Source organism: Pyrgilauda ruficollis, unplaced genomic scaffold, assembly GCF_017590135.1.
Source record: "Pyrgilauda ruficollis isolate IOZ18807 unplaced genomic scaffold, ASM1759013v1 scaffold24, whole genome shotgun sequence".
Taxonomy (NCBI): Eukaryota; Metazoa; Chordata; class Aves; order Passeriformes; family Passeridae; genus Pyrgilauda; species Pyrgilauda ruficollis.
This window is the reverse complement of record NW_024523648.1, coordinates 719,037-733,256: the sequence shown is the minus strand read 5'-3', so window position 1 is coordinate 733,256 and position 14,220 is coordinate 719,037. Positions and strand designations below refer to the sequence as shown.

General features: G+C 37.7%; 1 protein-coding gene across 1 annotated transcript in view; it reads left to right on the top strand.

Moving 5' to 3' along the window:
* MAN1A1 (mannosidase alpha class 1A member 1) overlaps window positions 1-14,220 on the top strand; it is a 139,261-nt gene that overhangs the window by 41,569 nt on the left and 83,472 nt on the right. The window contains exon 3 of the mRNA XM_041470100.1: window positions 4,470-4,585. Coding sequence (XP_041326034.1) covers window positions 4,470-4,585 — 116 coding nt within the window. The remainder of the gene's footprint in view (window positions 1-4,469; window positions 4,586-14,220) is intronic.

The window sequence follows — 14,220 nt, the reverse complement described above, 5'->3', positions numbered from 1 at the left end:
TGTTCCTTGTGGGGAGTGATATCCTTTATAAGGCAGGGGTGGAGATAGAAAATTACTAGGCAGCAGGTTCAAACAAAAGAAGGTGGCTCATAACAAAACATGTAGCTGAGCAGCACAGTGCCAGAAGCGTGGTGGATGCCAAAGGCTTCTGCAGGAAGCACAGAGATAAGCAATGAAGGAAAAAAGATTTAAACTTTATCAAATTCAAAGACACCAGAGCTGGCTCTAAAATGCATAGATGTATAAAATACTGGAGATTTGGAAGAGCATTCTAGAAAATCACTATATTGTTTCATGTTACACATGCGAAAAACTAGATTTGCTAAAAATTGAATTAATTTTTCTTTCTCCACTCTTACCAGGTGTGAATAGTCACTGAAATTAAAAGTGTTAATATTGCTGAGGGTTTGCCAGTACTTGAGTCAAGAGTTTCATGTTTTGGCATAGTACACTTTAATAATTAATCACTCTTGACACTTTAAATTGCTAATGATATTGCATAGGAACCTTTTCAGTGAACTTTAAATAAAGGAAAACACTGTTCTAAGATATGAGTCAGCTTTTGAAGCAATGCTCCAAGAAACCTACAGCACAAATCAAAATGTTACTTTAGTCAAACCTGTATGTATTCTCAAATGCCAAGCTTGGTGTGCAAGGGATGGGAGAAAATTTTAAACTATTAAGTGCTCCAACATGCATTGATTCTGAAGTATTCTATTTCAGATCCACCTCGCCATATCTAAAAGCCTGGGCTTGACAAGTGAGAACTTATTTTGGCACACACTCCAAAGGGTTTGGCCATAAGCCAGGTGTGGTTCTTAAACCATATGGCCATATAAGCTCAGTCACAGAGCTGTGCTAATAAGGTTGTCATTCACATCCAGAGCAGTTCTCCCTGCAGTGGCATCCTGGAAACTCATATAGAGTTATTCATCCTCTGATCACTCTTCTTATTCTGCTCTTGCTGCCCAGTCCTGAGATGCTACTGCATTGTCTAGTGTAATCTTTTATTTGCATGCACATCCACTGGCACTGCTAGGTATTCAAAAGCATGCATTTTAAATGGACTGACTGTGCATTACCTGGAGGAGATATAGGCTACCTGTGCTTTTAATAAGCTGTTGTGGTTAATAGTCCACAAATCTTGTTAGCAATATACTCATTTTTTGTCTTTTTTTCCAGATCATTGCTTAAGATTTTAAGTGTTAAACTGGAAAGGAAGTTCTGTTGATGTTTCTTGGTAGTCTACTGAAAATTTTGTGTTGACTAATTTCTTTTGCATTCTTTTCACTTAATAGTAGGCTATTTTATGTGTTCTCTATTAATCCCTTGGAGTAAATGATGCTGTCAGTAAAGAGGAATGATAAAATTAAAGGGCTAACAACAGAAGTAAAATGGAGCATATGTGAGTACATGGTCTGGAGGTTTTGGTAGAGACTAATAATTCTTCATTTTGGTAGGCTTGTACATCTAGTTATCTCTTTTATCATCAAAATTACTTCCTTTGAGCTTATGTTTTATGAGTTTCAAGTTCATTTTCTCTACTTTGAGTATATATGTATATTTATTTTATTTAGTTATCTGAAAAATATATCTGTATTTATCTGAGGTCTATGAATTTTATCCAAGTATTGTTTGTGATATCTTCCTCCTGCCTAGGGCAACTCTGAAACTCTACCATGGAGACTGCAGCTTGGCTTGCACTCTGTAACACGGTGCTCACTGTTAGTCAGATTTGTAGCTGTACTGTAGCTATATAGGAAAACAGTCCTCTTGTCCAAATATTCTGTGTCATGAGTGTGTACCATAATTGCCTAGCAATAATCTTTGCTTCTTGTAGACCATGACTGCTGTGTAATTCCTTGGGAATGTTGTGTAGGAACGAACAGCAGTGATAACTGTATTTAACAATTTATGTGCTGTGCTTTGAGAAGCATAGCTTATATAGACTTGTGAAATGTTTGGTCTTATCCCATAATAAGGAATGTTCATTTAATTCTTTGCTCTCCTTCCCCCAGCCCCACCACTGGCTTGTCTGACTGGTTATTAATGAACTGTTCAGCATCACAATTTCCATACTACTCTCAAGTTTAAGTTATTCTCTTGGCTGACTTAGTGTAAACTGCAGTTGTTCACAAGTCATAATTCTGGCCTCTAAACTGACTCTTTCTCTGTTCTTTTGTCTTTTATCAACAACTCGGAAGTACAGCTGTTTGAGACAAACTTGACTAAGTGTCACATTAATTGTTTTATTCCATTTTCTGGAGCCTTCAGAATAATAGCAGAAATTATTTCGAAGTAAGATCTGCTTGAGATTCTAACTTTTTTTTTTCAGCCTGTGCTCTAAGCAGGCCACATATGCCAGATTCAGGAAAAGAAATCATAGTAAGTAGGTGACTCCAAGGGTGATTTCTCAATAAGTTTTCTCCTCATTTTCTCCTCTTTTTCTTCTGACTTAGTAGTGGGTTGCAGCTCAAGTACTAATCCTTAAAATTGAAAGCTTAACTGTTTAGTGGTGGTGTTAGTTGTATCACAAGAGGATTATCACAAAGAATGTCTTTGCATGGTGAGCCTATCACAATCCACTGAAGCAAATCAGGTTATAGATGATTTTTCTGTAAGTAGAGCTCAGTTGTAGAGGTTCACTAGGAACTGCTTTTGTTGTATGGAGTTACCAGACATCTCCAGAGCTTATGCAGTAGTGATCTCAAGCAGATGTCCTCCAGCAGTTTTCCACTCTCACTTTCTCATAAGCTCAGGAAAAATATAAGTTGCTTAGCCAAGTTTAAAGGAATACTTTTCCTTTAATATTAGAGAAGGGCAGCCAAGTTCCAAATAAGCTCTTGGAGGATATTATGTTTTTCTTACCAAAGTATGCTGCAGTTTTATTAGTGGAGTATCTGGGGGAAAATGTAGAGAGTCCTTCCTTCAGAGTAGGAAAGTGACATTCCAAAAATGTGTGGTATAAACAGCTGCTAAAATAGAGAAACTATCTTATTCTGTTAAATGTACCAAATAACTGTTGTAACAACCTCAAATATTATTTTGCTTAAGATGGTGGAAATGGAAAATTATTTTCTGCCTGGAACCTTAATTTAAGGAAATTATATATATTATATCTATATATATATAAAATATATGCTATATAGAGCTCTCCAATCACCTCTCTGTTTCATGTGGAAGCAGAAACCCATGATGGCAGTGAACGCAAGAATTTATTGATACAGTACCTTTCTTTCTTAAATATGAAAAATTGAATTCTGATATTTGATAAGTTTATAAAATTAAGTTTACTTTTTCATCAGGTATTTCAGAGACAAGATGGTAATCAAGTTCCTTAATTAGTTGTAGCTACTATCTTGTTATTCCCCTGGTACAATCAATTCCGGAATGAGTAGTCAGCAATTCACCTGACTCATTAGCCCTGCTGAGGGAGACAGGGATTGGACATAATGACTTTCTCTGTTGATTGCAACCTAAATTATTTTGTAATTCTAAATGTTTCCTTCTGTGTCAGAGTCTTCTCTAAAATATAACAGTGGTTTTCCTTTCATTATGAAAACTGCGGGAGCCAAGTTAAGAAATGAAAGTCTTAGTAGAGTGGTCAAAATTGAATTTTGACATTATCCCATAAATAGGAATTGAAACTCTTCCTAGACAAAAATGGTGTTTTGAAAAGGTCAAGGTAAATTTGGAGTAAGCATAGGAAAGTATTTTGAGTGACTGTGTTTTCTTGAACCTCACTGTCTGCATTAACCTTTCAGTACAGGATGATGAACATTTAATCCATTCCAAAACCCACATACTGATGATATTCCATCTTGCAGAGTTAGGTCAAGGGTAGCTCTTAGCCACCTCTCTAGCAGAGGTAGAAAGGTGCCATTTTTGCAGACCACCAGAACTTGCTGTGAAAACCAGTGCCTTGTAGCCCCTCCTGAGCTGACAAATCCATGTGTGCAAGTTTTGCCTCCCCCAGTGCTATCTTGTGCACACTGTAATTCTTAAAGGGCTTTCCTAACAAAAATGGGATCAGTACTCACCAGCTTCTTAAAATTTTATGTATATTTTTGACTATAAAAACAAAAAAGCAGCTGATTGTTTCCATTCCAAACTGGAAGAAAGAGGAATTTCTCAATTACCGAGATTTACTGTGTTTTGTGTCATTTTACGGTGAACTGTTCTATCAGTGGTTTAAAATGCAAAATTATGGCTGAAAATACAGTGCATTAGAACAGCTCTTCAAAAGTTCATTAGTGGAAGAAATACTTAAATATTATGATGTTGTGTTGTGGCATGGGAGTCAAAGTAAGGGCTGTGAATTACTAGTTACCACTTGAATGCTTATGCACCCAGTTTTTAATTGGATTAATTGAAATTGGATTTTGAAATTAGAATTAATTTAAATTAATTAGATCTAACTGAAAAGTCTTCTGTTGGAAAGTAAATCACTGGCTCTTCATGTATTTCAGGTAACATACAAGGAGCAACAATCGTGGATGCCCTTGATACATTATACATCATGGAAATGAAAGAGGAGTTCAAGGAAGCCAAGGAGTGGGTTGAAAAAAACTTGGATTTCAATGTGGTAAGGAGTGTTGCTGATTAACTTTTAATGCTCTGTTTAGTCTCCAGGGGCCAAGTGAGGAATGGGTTCTTGGTATTACACACATAATGCAAGGCTAAAGAATTTAGATTATTGATAGAGAAAGCAAGAAGCTGGAAGATAGGAAATCTATTGCTCTGCTTATATGCTCTTTTTCCGGCTTAGGTAGATGGAAGGCAATGAGCTGGACTGGAGGAAGGAAAAAGGAAATAGAGTATTTGCCATTATAAAGTAAAAAACAATCTTTTCAGCTTTTCTGGGTAGAAGAATTGGGATCCTTCAAGCATTAATTTTTTCACCATGCAAACCTTTTACATTTTCCCTTTATGAAATCTTCCACAGATTTTAGTCGTGTTTGTTGAAAGTCACATGCTATACATACTACTTAGGTTCCTTTGTCTACTCCAGTAAAGTTGAATATCATGAGTTAGGCTGAACTATTGGCACAACTGAACTGCTTTAGTCTTACGAGGCATTAGGTACAGCTGCACGTACAAATCACCCTATCAAGTGGCAATTATGCAACTGAGGGCAAAGTTCATTATTGAAGCTTTTATTCTAGAAAGGCCTTGAACAAGTAGGAACCTCTTCAATTACATGGCGAAGTCCTGGGTTTGGTATTTTTTCTTTTTTTTTCTTTTGGGTTTTCTTTGGGCCAGAGGATTTATTGTTGGGTGCAGAGAGCTGATGAAGCAGCTCTGATCAGTGTAGTGAAGTAAGCACAGTACACTGAGCACTTAAAAGCTCCTGTAGTTGACATGCTTAATGTTAGAAACACTTTCTGAAAACAAAGTACTCTTTCTAATAAGTTATGCAAAAGTCAGGTTTAATTAGGGTCTCTTCCATGCTTGAGAATTAATTATCCTTTTAAGAAGGAGTTAATAAGAGTGGATCTAGCATAGTTTATATAAGCAGTAATTTAGTATGCATTTATATTTACATTTATAATGTAAATAGAGGATATTGAGTGTAGTAACAAAAGCCTGAATGACATACTAATTTTATTTTGTGCATAAGAATTTTTTTTCCTAAAGGTATTTTTGTAATTCTAAATTCCAGTCTTATTAGCTTAGTATTATCAAGATAAGATAACAGAAAATAACTCCACTTAAAAGGATGAGCTGAGCTCTACTTGGAGGAACATTATAAAGTTTTTTAGAGTTTAACATGATTATTAACATGATAATCTTTGGGTTTACATATATCTTGCTATATTTGGTACTGGAAACTTTTAGATGGTATTGCCTACATTTCCTATTTTTAATGCACCTGTTTTTTTCTCAGTAATGCTTATAAGCTAAGAAAATGTCAGAAATTTTGTATTCCACTAGTTGTTCAATGCAGGAGTCAAGCAAATTTACCAAACTTCACAGATAACACTGACGTGCGTCACTAACAGTGTATTGTTACTGATATTCCTGTAAATAGAAGCCTGCAGTTCAACACTTCACAAAATTATTTTCATAATACTTCATAATCATATGTAATTGAATTTTGCATTGGCATCAGCAGCAAGTAGATGAATTTTCCCAAACTGGAACAAGGAAATTAAAATAAATAATGGCAATGCCAAATTTAATAATGGACGTCCATTTGTTTAATGGCTGGATTGTTGGAAGCTACTCAACTTGCAGTTTTGTTTAGTTTTCCACTTCAAGTATAGGTTTTAGATTCAAATGCTATTTTTTATTTATATCTTACAGTTTAAAGAGCAGCAGTTCTCTTTTGTGTTTAAGCGTTTATCATGTACCAGGACTTGCGTGACATATTCTGCAAAAATGTTATGTACACTATTACTTGCTTCTGTTTTAGAAACCTTTGTCCCATGAAAGTGATTTATTTGGAATAACTGACTCACTGACATATCCTTAAGTTATTTCTTCTGAGTAGTATAAACTTGTGTTAGATGTTTCTGATCATTTCCTGAGCAGCGACTGCTTAATCAGCATATTTGGCCTTTATTTGCATAAGTAGGATACATTTTTCTCTTCATTTATTCTTCGAATTGGTCTTTCAGATCTTTTAATTTTCTTTAAAATGTTCTTTACAAAAATTGCAGTGACTGTATTCTGTAGCAGAATTTTTTCTCCTTATGTTCTCAGTGCAGCTGGATATAGGAAAATTTTACAAACTCCAGAAGATACTCACCAAACTATTTGGCCAGCACTCACACCACTCTCAACACCTGATCATAAAAGTTGCCTGGTGTCACTTTGTAAAGTAGGCACTAGTTTATCCACGTGAAAGGATTTATGGAATAAAGATGACTTAATGGGAAATGGCAACGTCTCTTTATGCGTTAGATTTCAATCTCTCAGTTCAATGAATTAGATGTCAGGGCTGTTCTTCTTTACCTTCCCGAAGATAGGTTTTGATTTTGAGGGAAAACTCTAGTTAAGTCAGCAGTACCTTTCTTGGCAGACTTGTGCATTTTAGTAAGCTTGTCAGTGGGTATGTTTAGAAGCTTTCCTTTTTGGGGTATAACGCAGGCTATTTTCATTACAGCTACAGCTGGTAGCCCTGTGATTTTATAACTGAAATATCCACATTACAATGCTTGGAGCTTTTTTATGTCACAACTGCTGACTTTTTTTTTTTTTTTAATTTGAAACATTGCAGAAGTTTGAGCTAAACTGAGACATTCCTTCAGGAATTATGTTGCATTTTATGATTCTGTCAATATTATCAGAGATGTAGATGTACTTTTGGAAGGAGATGACATTTGCAGTGGCTAAATCCATGGTCTTAGCTTTGAGTAGCACGATGGATATGTGCTCTGTTCTATGTTAAATCTCTTCATCTCTCTGGGGGATTCATCTCTGCTCTTCTAATTAATATAGCCAAGGCTTTTCTGACCTCCCCACACAGGCTGCTGCCCACACGCCCCTTCACAGTGCACAGCCCAAGGCTGCAGCAGCTGGGCTGGGCTGTGTATCAGCAGGTTACAAGGCAGGAAAAGGGAACCAGTCTTTCATGGGATTTTTAGGGAGCTTGGCTGTTTCCTAGCTACAACTATGCATGCTCTCTGCTCCTCTGCACTTATTTTTTTCTTATTTGTTTCAGAAGCTGCACATACACACACACACACACAGAGCTTTCTGAAGGAGTTTCTGTACCACCACCCCACTTCTGCTTCACACTGGGGAGGAAAAAGCTATCAGTCTCTGTAGTCCAAGAGCCAAATAACACTGAATAAATGCTTGGGAAGAGAGAGAGAGGAAAAAGGATCTTGATGAGGCAAATGAAGGGGTCAGGTGTTGGGGAGTAGTGGTGCAGGAGCTGAGCTACATGGCACAACAGTGAGGGTTTGGGAGTTGTTAAGTATTGGAATTGATGGTGCTCTGCATCTATGCCCAAACACAGCTCAGTATCTTTAGGATGAATGCCCAAGTAATCCATCCTCCTCCTCTTTAGCCTTGCTAAACTCCTTCTGTGCAAAATGGCAGTCTTGCCTGTACTGCCTACTGGGAGCAGTCCTTGGTCCACACAGTGTCCTAAAGCATGTCTGGGCATGGACTGGAAAAACAGAGGCCCGCACCAAGACCAGAAGGTGCTAGAAATCAAATTGTACATGGGACAGGGCTTGAATTCATACCCTGACCAACTGACCGGCTGTCTGATGGAAGTGTAGCAAGACAGGATCAGAATGGGAGCAAGGGATGGAGCAGAAAGCCATGCACTTGTTCAGATAAGAGGGAAATTGGGAAAGTATGAAGGGTATTTCATTATTTGCTCTCAAAGACAGGTACTAATGAGTTGAGGAACTGCATAAAGAGAAAGCAATGAGGAAGAAGGTGAGGGTACCCTTGGTCTTGTGTCCTACCAATACTCTTAAGCATCAGTCAGTCACTGTATCTGATTTTATATGCCACTTTTGAAGTTTGAAGGCTAACTTACCACTTCTGATTTTCATCTTTGTGCTTAGCTCAGCAAATCTGAGTGTCTTTCAAAGAGGTTTGGTCAGCACCTTCATGCAACCTAGAGGTTTTTTGAGTGATATGTGTGTTATTTGAGAACTGGAAAAGAACTGGTGGAAGTGGAGAAACTTGGAGTTATCGGGTTTTTTTCTACTGTCATGTATAGACTGGCATACTCCTTTTGCAAGGTCCCAGCATAGCAAATATTATTTGCATAAATAAGGCTTCCAGCATTTATCATTGACTCAGCTGTGTCTGTGGTATGGCAGTCAGTAACAGGACAGACTTCCAGACTTCAGTTTGCTTATTTCAAACTTCAGTATTTACAAATCTAAATTCTACTATTCTCAAACTGTAGGTATTACGATTGACTTGTTTGTAACAGTCCACAATCTAATGTTCTAACTTGGAACATTATAGTTTTTTTGCTTTTTATTCTTGGTATTTTTCCTCTTCAAGTGAGAAAATCAGAAAGTTTCCTAATACAATTATTTGGAGCAACTTTCCCATTTAAAAAAAGAAAAAGAAAAAAAAAGTCGTGGGTCAGAGAGAAATCGTAAGAAAGCCAGCAGGTGAAAATGTTTCTTTAGTTTGTGGGACTGTTTGATTACCGGTTTGCCACATAACTTATTAGTACACTCTAAATGCCAGACTTCAAAGTGACTTGATTTTGTTTTGATTATGTGTAAGAACCAATTTTGATGGGCTAAAAGGAGATCTTGCAAATTCATTACTAAATGCAGTTCTTTTGCTGCTAGAGTTTATTAATGCCTTCAGTAGCACTTTATTTTTGTGCCTGTTGAAGATCTTGCCAGTTTGCCATGCAGGGACTTCACCAAGGTTAAATAACATGTTATGTAATAACCATGCTTTGACACTTGTGATAAAAAGGTTGCTAAGATTGTTTCCCATGTCTTTGGGAACTGAATATTTTAGCAGGCTGCCAGTAACTTTCATGTGTGGAATATGAATGAAACTTTTTCCCCCCACAATTGCAGGTAATTAAAATCTTGTTTAATTACAATAGTTGAAAGTGAGCTATTGTGTAGCTATCTGTGACTCTGTAGTAATTCCTGGGCTGCTTGAAAGTGCAGGGATTTGTTGCTGTTCCCAACCTTTGTGCTTCAACAGGGGAATATTATTATTTAATAGCAATAATAATTACAAGTTCATCTCATTTCACCGGAAATGTGGGCCCTTTGTGTCCACTTTTTAGTCTAGAATTATATACACTATTCAGTACAGGGTCCCTGGTGTTCTCTTGCTCAGCTTGTTAAACTGCAGGGTATGGGCTGCTTGCCATGATGTGTGTGCATGGGGGCAGTTGCTACATTCCTTCTGCACAGGAGCAATAGATGGAAATGCAGATGATGGGGGCTGAAGTTCTATATACTCTTGATGATACAGAAACAGGAGAACCAAAGGAATCTTTGCAATGGAGAAGACTGAAACAAATTATATGTTTGATTTGTGGCTTTTTTTTTTTTTTTTTTTTTTTTTTTTTTTTTTTAAAAACTATAAAAGCTAAGAGAGTAAGCTCTTTATGAAATATAAATTAAGGTGCCTTGGTTACTGGGAATACATTCATCTGTGTAAAGAGCACACAGTATTTTTTCCAGATGAATTTTGAGTGGCAGAACATGTAACCAGTGCTGCTGGTGAGTGCCAGGTGGAACCTAACACTGGATAAATAAAACAGTGTTTCAGATGTTGTGTTTATAAGGGAGGGTGACTTTCCATGAGGAAATACAGATGGAAATCGTTTTGGTCTTGGTCTGTGAATTATGGAGAGGAAGATTATCAGGAATGAGATGCATTAGGAAATGATCCAGAAGGATATGAATACTGTTTCCAGTTTGGGAAACTGGAGAAATTCAATAGGAAAAGACCTTCAGGAGAGCCCAGTTGACAGTAGTTTGTTGTCTGAACACCGTCATGGTTCGCGGCTGGCACAATGCCAGTACCCCCATGAAAATATACTTTCCCTAGTCTTGGCTCCAAGGCATTGCCGCTCCCTGCAGTCTCCGGGTCACAGGAAAAACATGGATCTGTCCATGGCCGTACAAGAAAGAGTCCAGCCCAAGGCCACTCCATCATCTCCTCCCACCTAGGATTCTTCTCACTTCTTCTGACATTTCTCACGTGCATCAGCTTTCGTCACACTTGCTCATTTCCTCATGCTTCATCTCTCTCTCCTCATTCTGATTCAGGAGGATCAGTATTTGTAAGGTTTCCATTATTCTAGAAAGGGGTTGAAATCTTCGCCTCTGTCTGCTCAGAACTCCCACAGCGGCTGGGCACCTTCTTGTGCTGCATCCCCCACTTCTCCTTCTGGCCGGCCGTGCTGCCAGTCCATGATACTGAATTTCAAGGCAGCACAGGCACTCTCTCTCTCTCTCTATCTCCCGGGGAGTAGGACGGGGGGCCGATGCCTCTCAGGGCTCCTCCACCCTTCCATCTTGCCAGGCCTTCACCCCCTCCTCGGCCCCAGGCTCCGGTCTACCTCACCCGGCCGCATGGCTTCCCTCCCCCAGCCAGGCCCGGCTGGGCAGGGGAGCTCTGACCTCCTTCATGGACCGGGACTAAGAGAGAGTTCTCCTGGGAGCTCTTGCTTTTAACCCCCTGTGTTCTCAGAGGCAGTCCATACCTTCAGTGGCCAAACCAGGTGCCAATGTTCAAATCCAAGCACTGATTGGTCTGACCACAACCTCCCAAAAAACTCATTTTCTTCTTAACCTACGACAAACATTTTTTTCAATATTAAATTCAATATAACTGCTTTTTGAAGCCTCAGTAGTTTGCCAGTTGTAGCCTTAATCCTCTGGTTTATGGAAGGGTGAGGGAAGTCAAGTGGTGAGATGCAGCTGAGATCAAACTGGCCCTGTCATAGATTTGCAAATAAAATAGAAAAGCAGAGTAACACAGGCTAACTAATATAAGTCTTGGCCCTTTATTCTGCCTGCCCTCTCCCTGTTTGGTTATATTTGTTGCTTTTTGAAGATGGGTCTTGAGAAGGCATTGTCACTCTCCCTTTCTTTAAAAAGAGTTAGTATAATATGTTTTCTAGTTATAGCTGTAATTTTCTCCAGCATCTTGAGGGTTTCTGAGCTATAGGTTTTCTTCTACTTAAAAAGCAATTTTAACGTCACATAACACATAACTTTGGTGTTATGTGTCTAGCCAGCAATGTAAAGGATGTTGTATGTCTGCGTCAAAGTAATTTCATCTTTAGAAGTCAATAAAAAAAAACCAGATGAAATTCCTGAAACTTGTCAGTTTTGCTCTCACACCACAAATTGCATTCATACATTGCTTTTTTGTTTTCTATTTTTTCTCAAGTGCAGCGATCAGAAGTCACAATTTCTCTGGATCTTGTATAGTAGTTGGTCTATTCCATTTATGGTTCAAATAGTGAATGATAAATTACTGAATAAATATAAGATGAAAGACTGCATTACTCGCATTCAGCAATTAACATAAAAGCCCTGGAATTAAAACAAAAACATCTTATTCCCAATACACGTAACTCTTTTCCAAGTACCTACTGACTTTCAGAATCCTTTCTAAAAGGGAGGCCTGCAAATATCAGATCAGACTGATGTTTAGATGTTAGCACAGATGAGATGTGTGCTAACAAAGGTGTTTCAGATATTCTTATACAGAGCACAGTCTATTTGGGGTACTAATGTAAAGACCATAAAATTGGAAGTTATATTTATCCAGTTGTTCAGAGCTATCTTTTACACTTGGTACCTTAAAAAGGGAACATCTTAGTCATCCTGAAATATACATGCCCAGTCACTTCGCCTTACAGAATTTCCATTGGAAGTAGTGGAATTACAGATTTGCTATGTAGGTGATACAGTAACTGTTTGAAGGAGAAAGCTAAATTTAAAGTAAAAAATAATTCTCACCTCTACAGATGGTGAAGTAGAAATTTTGGGAAGTTCAGATAAAAGTTTTTCTGATATATTTTGGTACTGTTAAATGGATCATAAGCTATTCATATATAGCTTGATCTGAGAGCAAAATAAAAAAATAGTATTGCTTACTTAGAATTTGACTGCTGAGTAGAAATATGCAGACTTATTTGTGCAAACTGTGTGTGGATGATTAAATATATGAAAAGAATGCAATGGTCAGGGTGTGGCATCTTCAATGTGTCATATCATACAAAAATTTTAAAAATCGAACCAGGAAGAAGTAAATTCAGTGTAGCAGAACTCTACTTTTAGAACAAGTTCATTTTTCTTAACAGACTACTTCTTTGCACAAACTTTACTTCACAAAAACATGTAGACATGTTTTCTTGATGTGAAATTATAAAACTTTAATTGTTTTGCCACTTACTGTTACTGAGAATAATATTAACCTGGTACAATGAGTTTAAGAGTAACTATCAGGCATACAGCTTTCAAATATACCATTAATGAAGCGACTGTTTCAGTGTTTGTCTGCTTTAGTGGCTTGCATAAAGATTTTGGTAAGAGGCAAGTATTTCAACTGAGGGTTCAGATGTTCAAGTGACCTGTTGGGAATCTGATAACATTAGAACAGTGGTTGCCTTCAAGAAGTGTCCTGAAGGATCACCCCTTCAACACATGTTCAGTATTACAGTGCAATTAATCTTAGTGGCTCAACAGTAAAACCTTTATTCGCATTATTTCCAAGTCATCTTCTTGTCTGTAACTGATTTCCAGAAGCAGATGTCAGTGCACACATACTGAGCCTTCCTTAAAGGGCTTTGCACTCCTTGAAGGATAGCAATGGCTTTGTGAGTTAAGTGGTCATATTTAAATCCAGAAAGGCAAAATGTAAAGTTCTGGAGACAAAATATTCAGGTCATACACTACTCAATTTACTTCAAGCAATTGAAAACCAAAAAGTAATTTAATTCAGTTTTCAAAGGAAACACAAGTGTCTGGGATATCTGATTAACTCATTTCCTCATCTGACACCTTCCACTTTACAGCTTCAACCTTCCCACATCAAAGAAAGGTACTTGGCATGTGCTAAGGCTCAGGATTGAAATGGAAAGAACCTGAACTTCTGAAGAAGGTTCACATATTCATATTCTCATACTATTCATAGGAGTTTCAGCTAGCTCAGTCTCCAGGGAAGAGAAGCCACCCCTGTCACTCATTTGATCATCCTTTCTTCAATCAGATCAGGTCAGATCAGCCTTTCTTTAGTCAAATCAGTTCTCTACTAGCTGCATTATAAGTTGGATTTTAAGGTAGACTTCTGTATTTAATGTATATGTACTGTAGTGCTTAGCAGATGAACAGATGCATCACCTAGTTAGTTCAGATTTCTAGAGAATTTAAATGTTTTTATATCCCCCTCCCCAGGTTTGACGTGGATCATGGCATTATAAAAAAAGCCTGCATAGGAATGTTGAAGTTGAGGTGAATACCTGTTTCCATTTGCCTTATTGCTGCATTCAGCAGACAATGACTGAACACTTGGAAAGAGAAATAAGAGTTTTGGGGAAAAAAAGGCATTTTGGAAACAGAAATTAAGCTGCAGAAATTAAACTTTGTCGTTTCTCTTAGAATAGGAGAGGACCAGTGGGGGAGAGCAGTGACAGAGGAGAAACTGCAGATTTCAAGAATACTCAAAATAAACTTGTAAGAATGTTATGTTCTGAACACTGCAAGACAGCAAGAAAATTTTGCAGTCTTAACCCATGATGCCAGT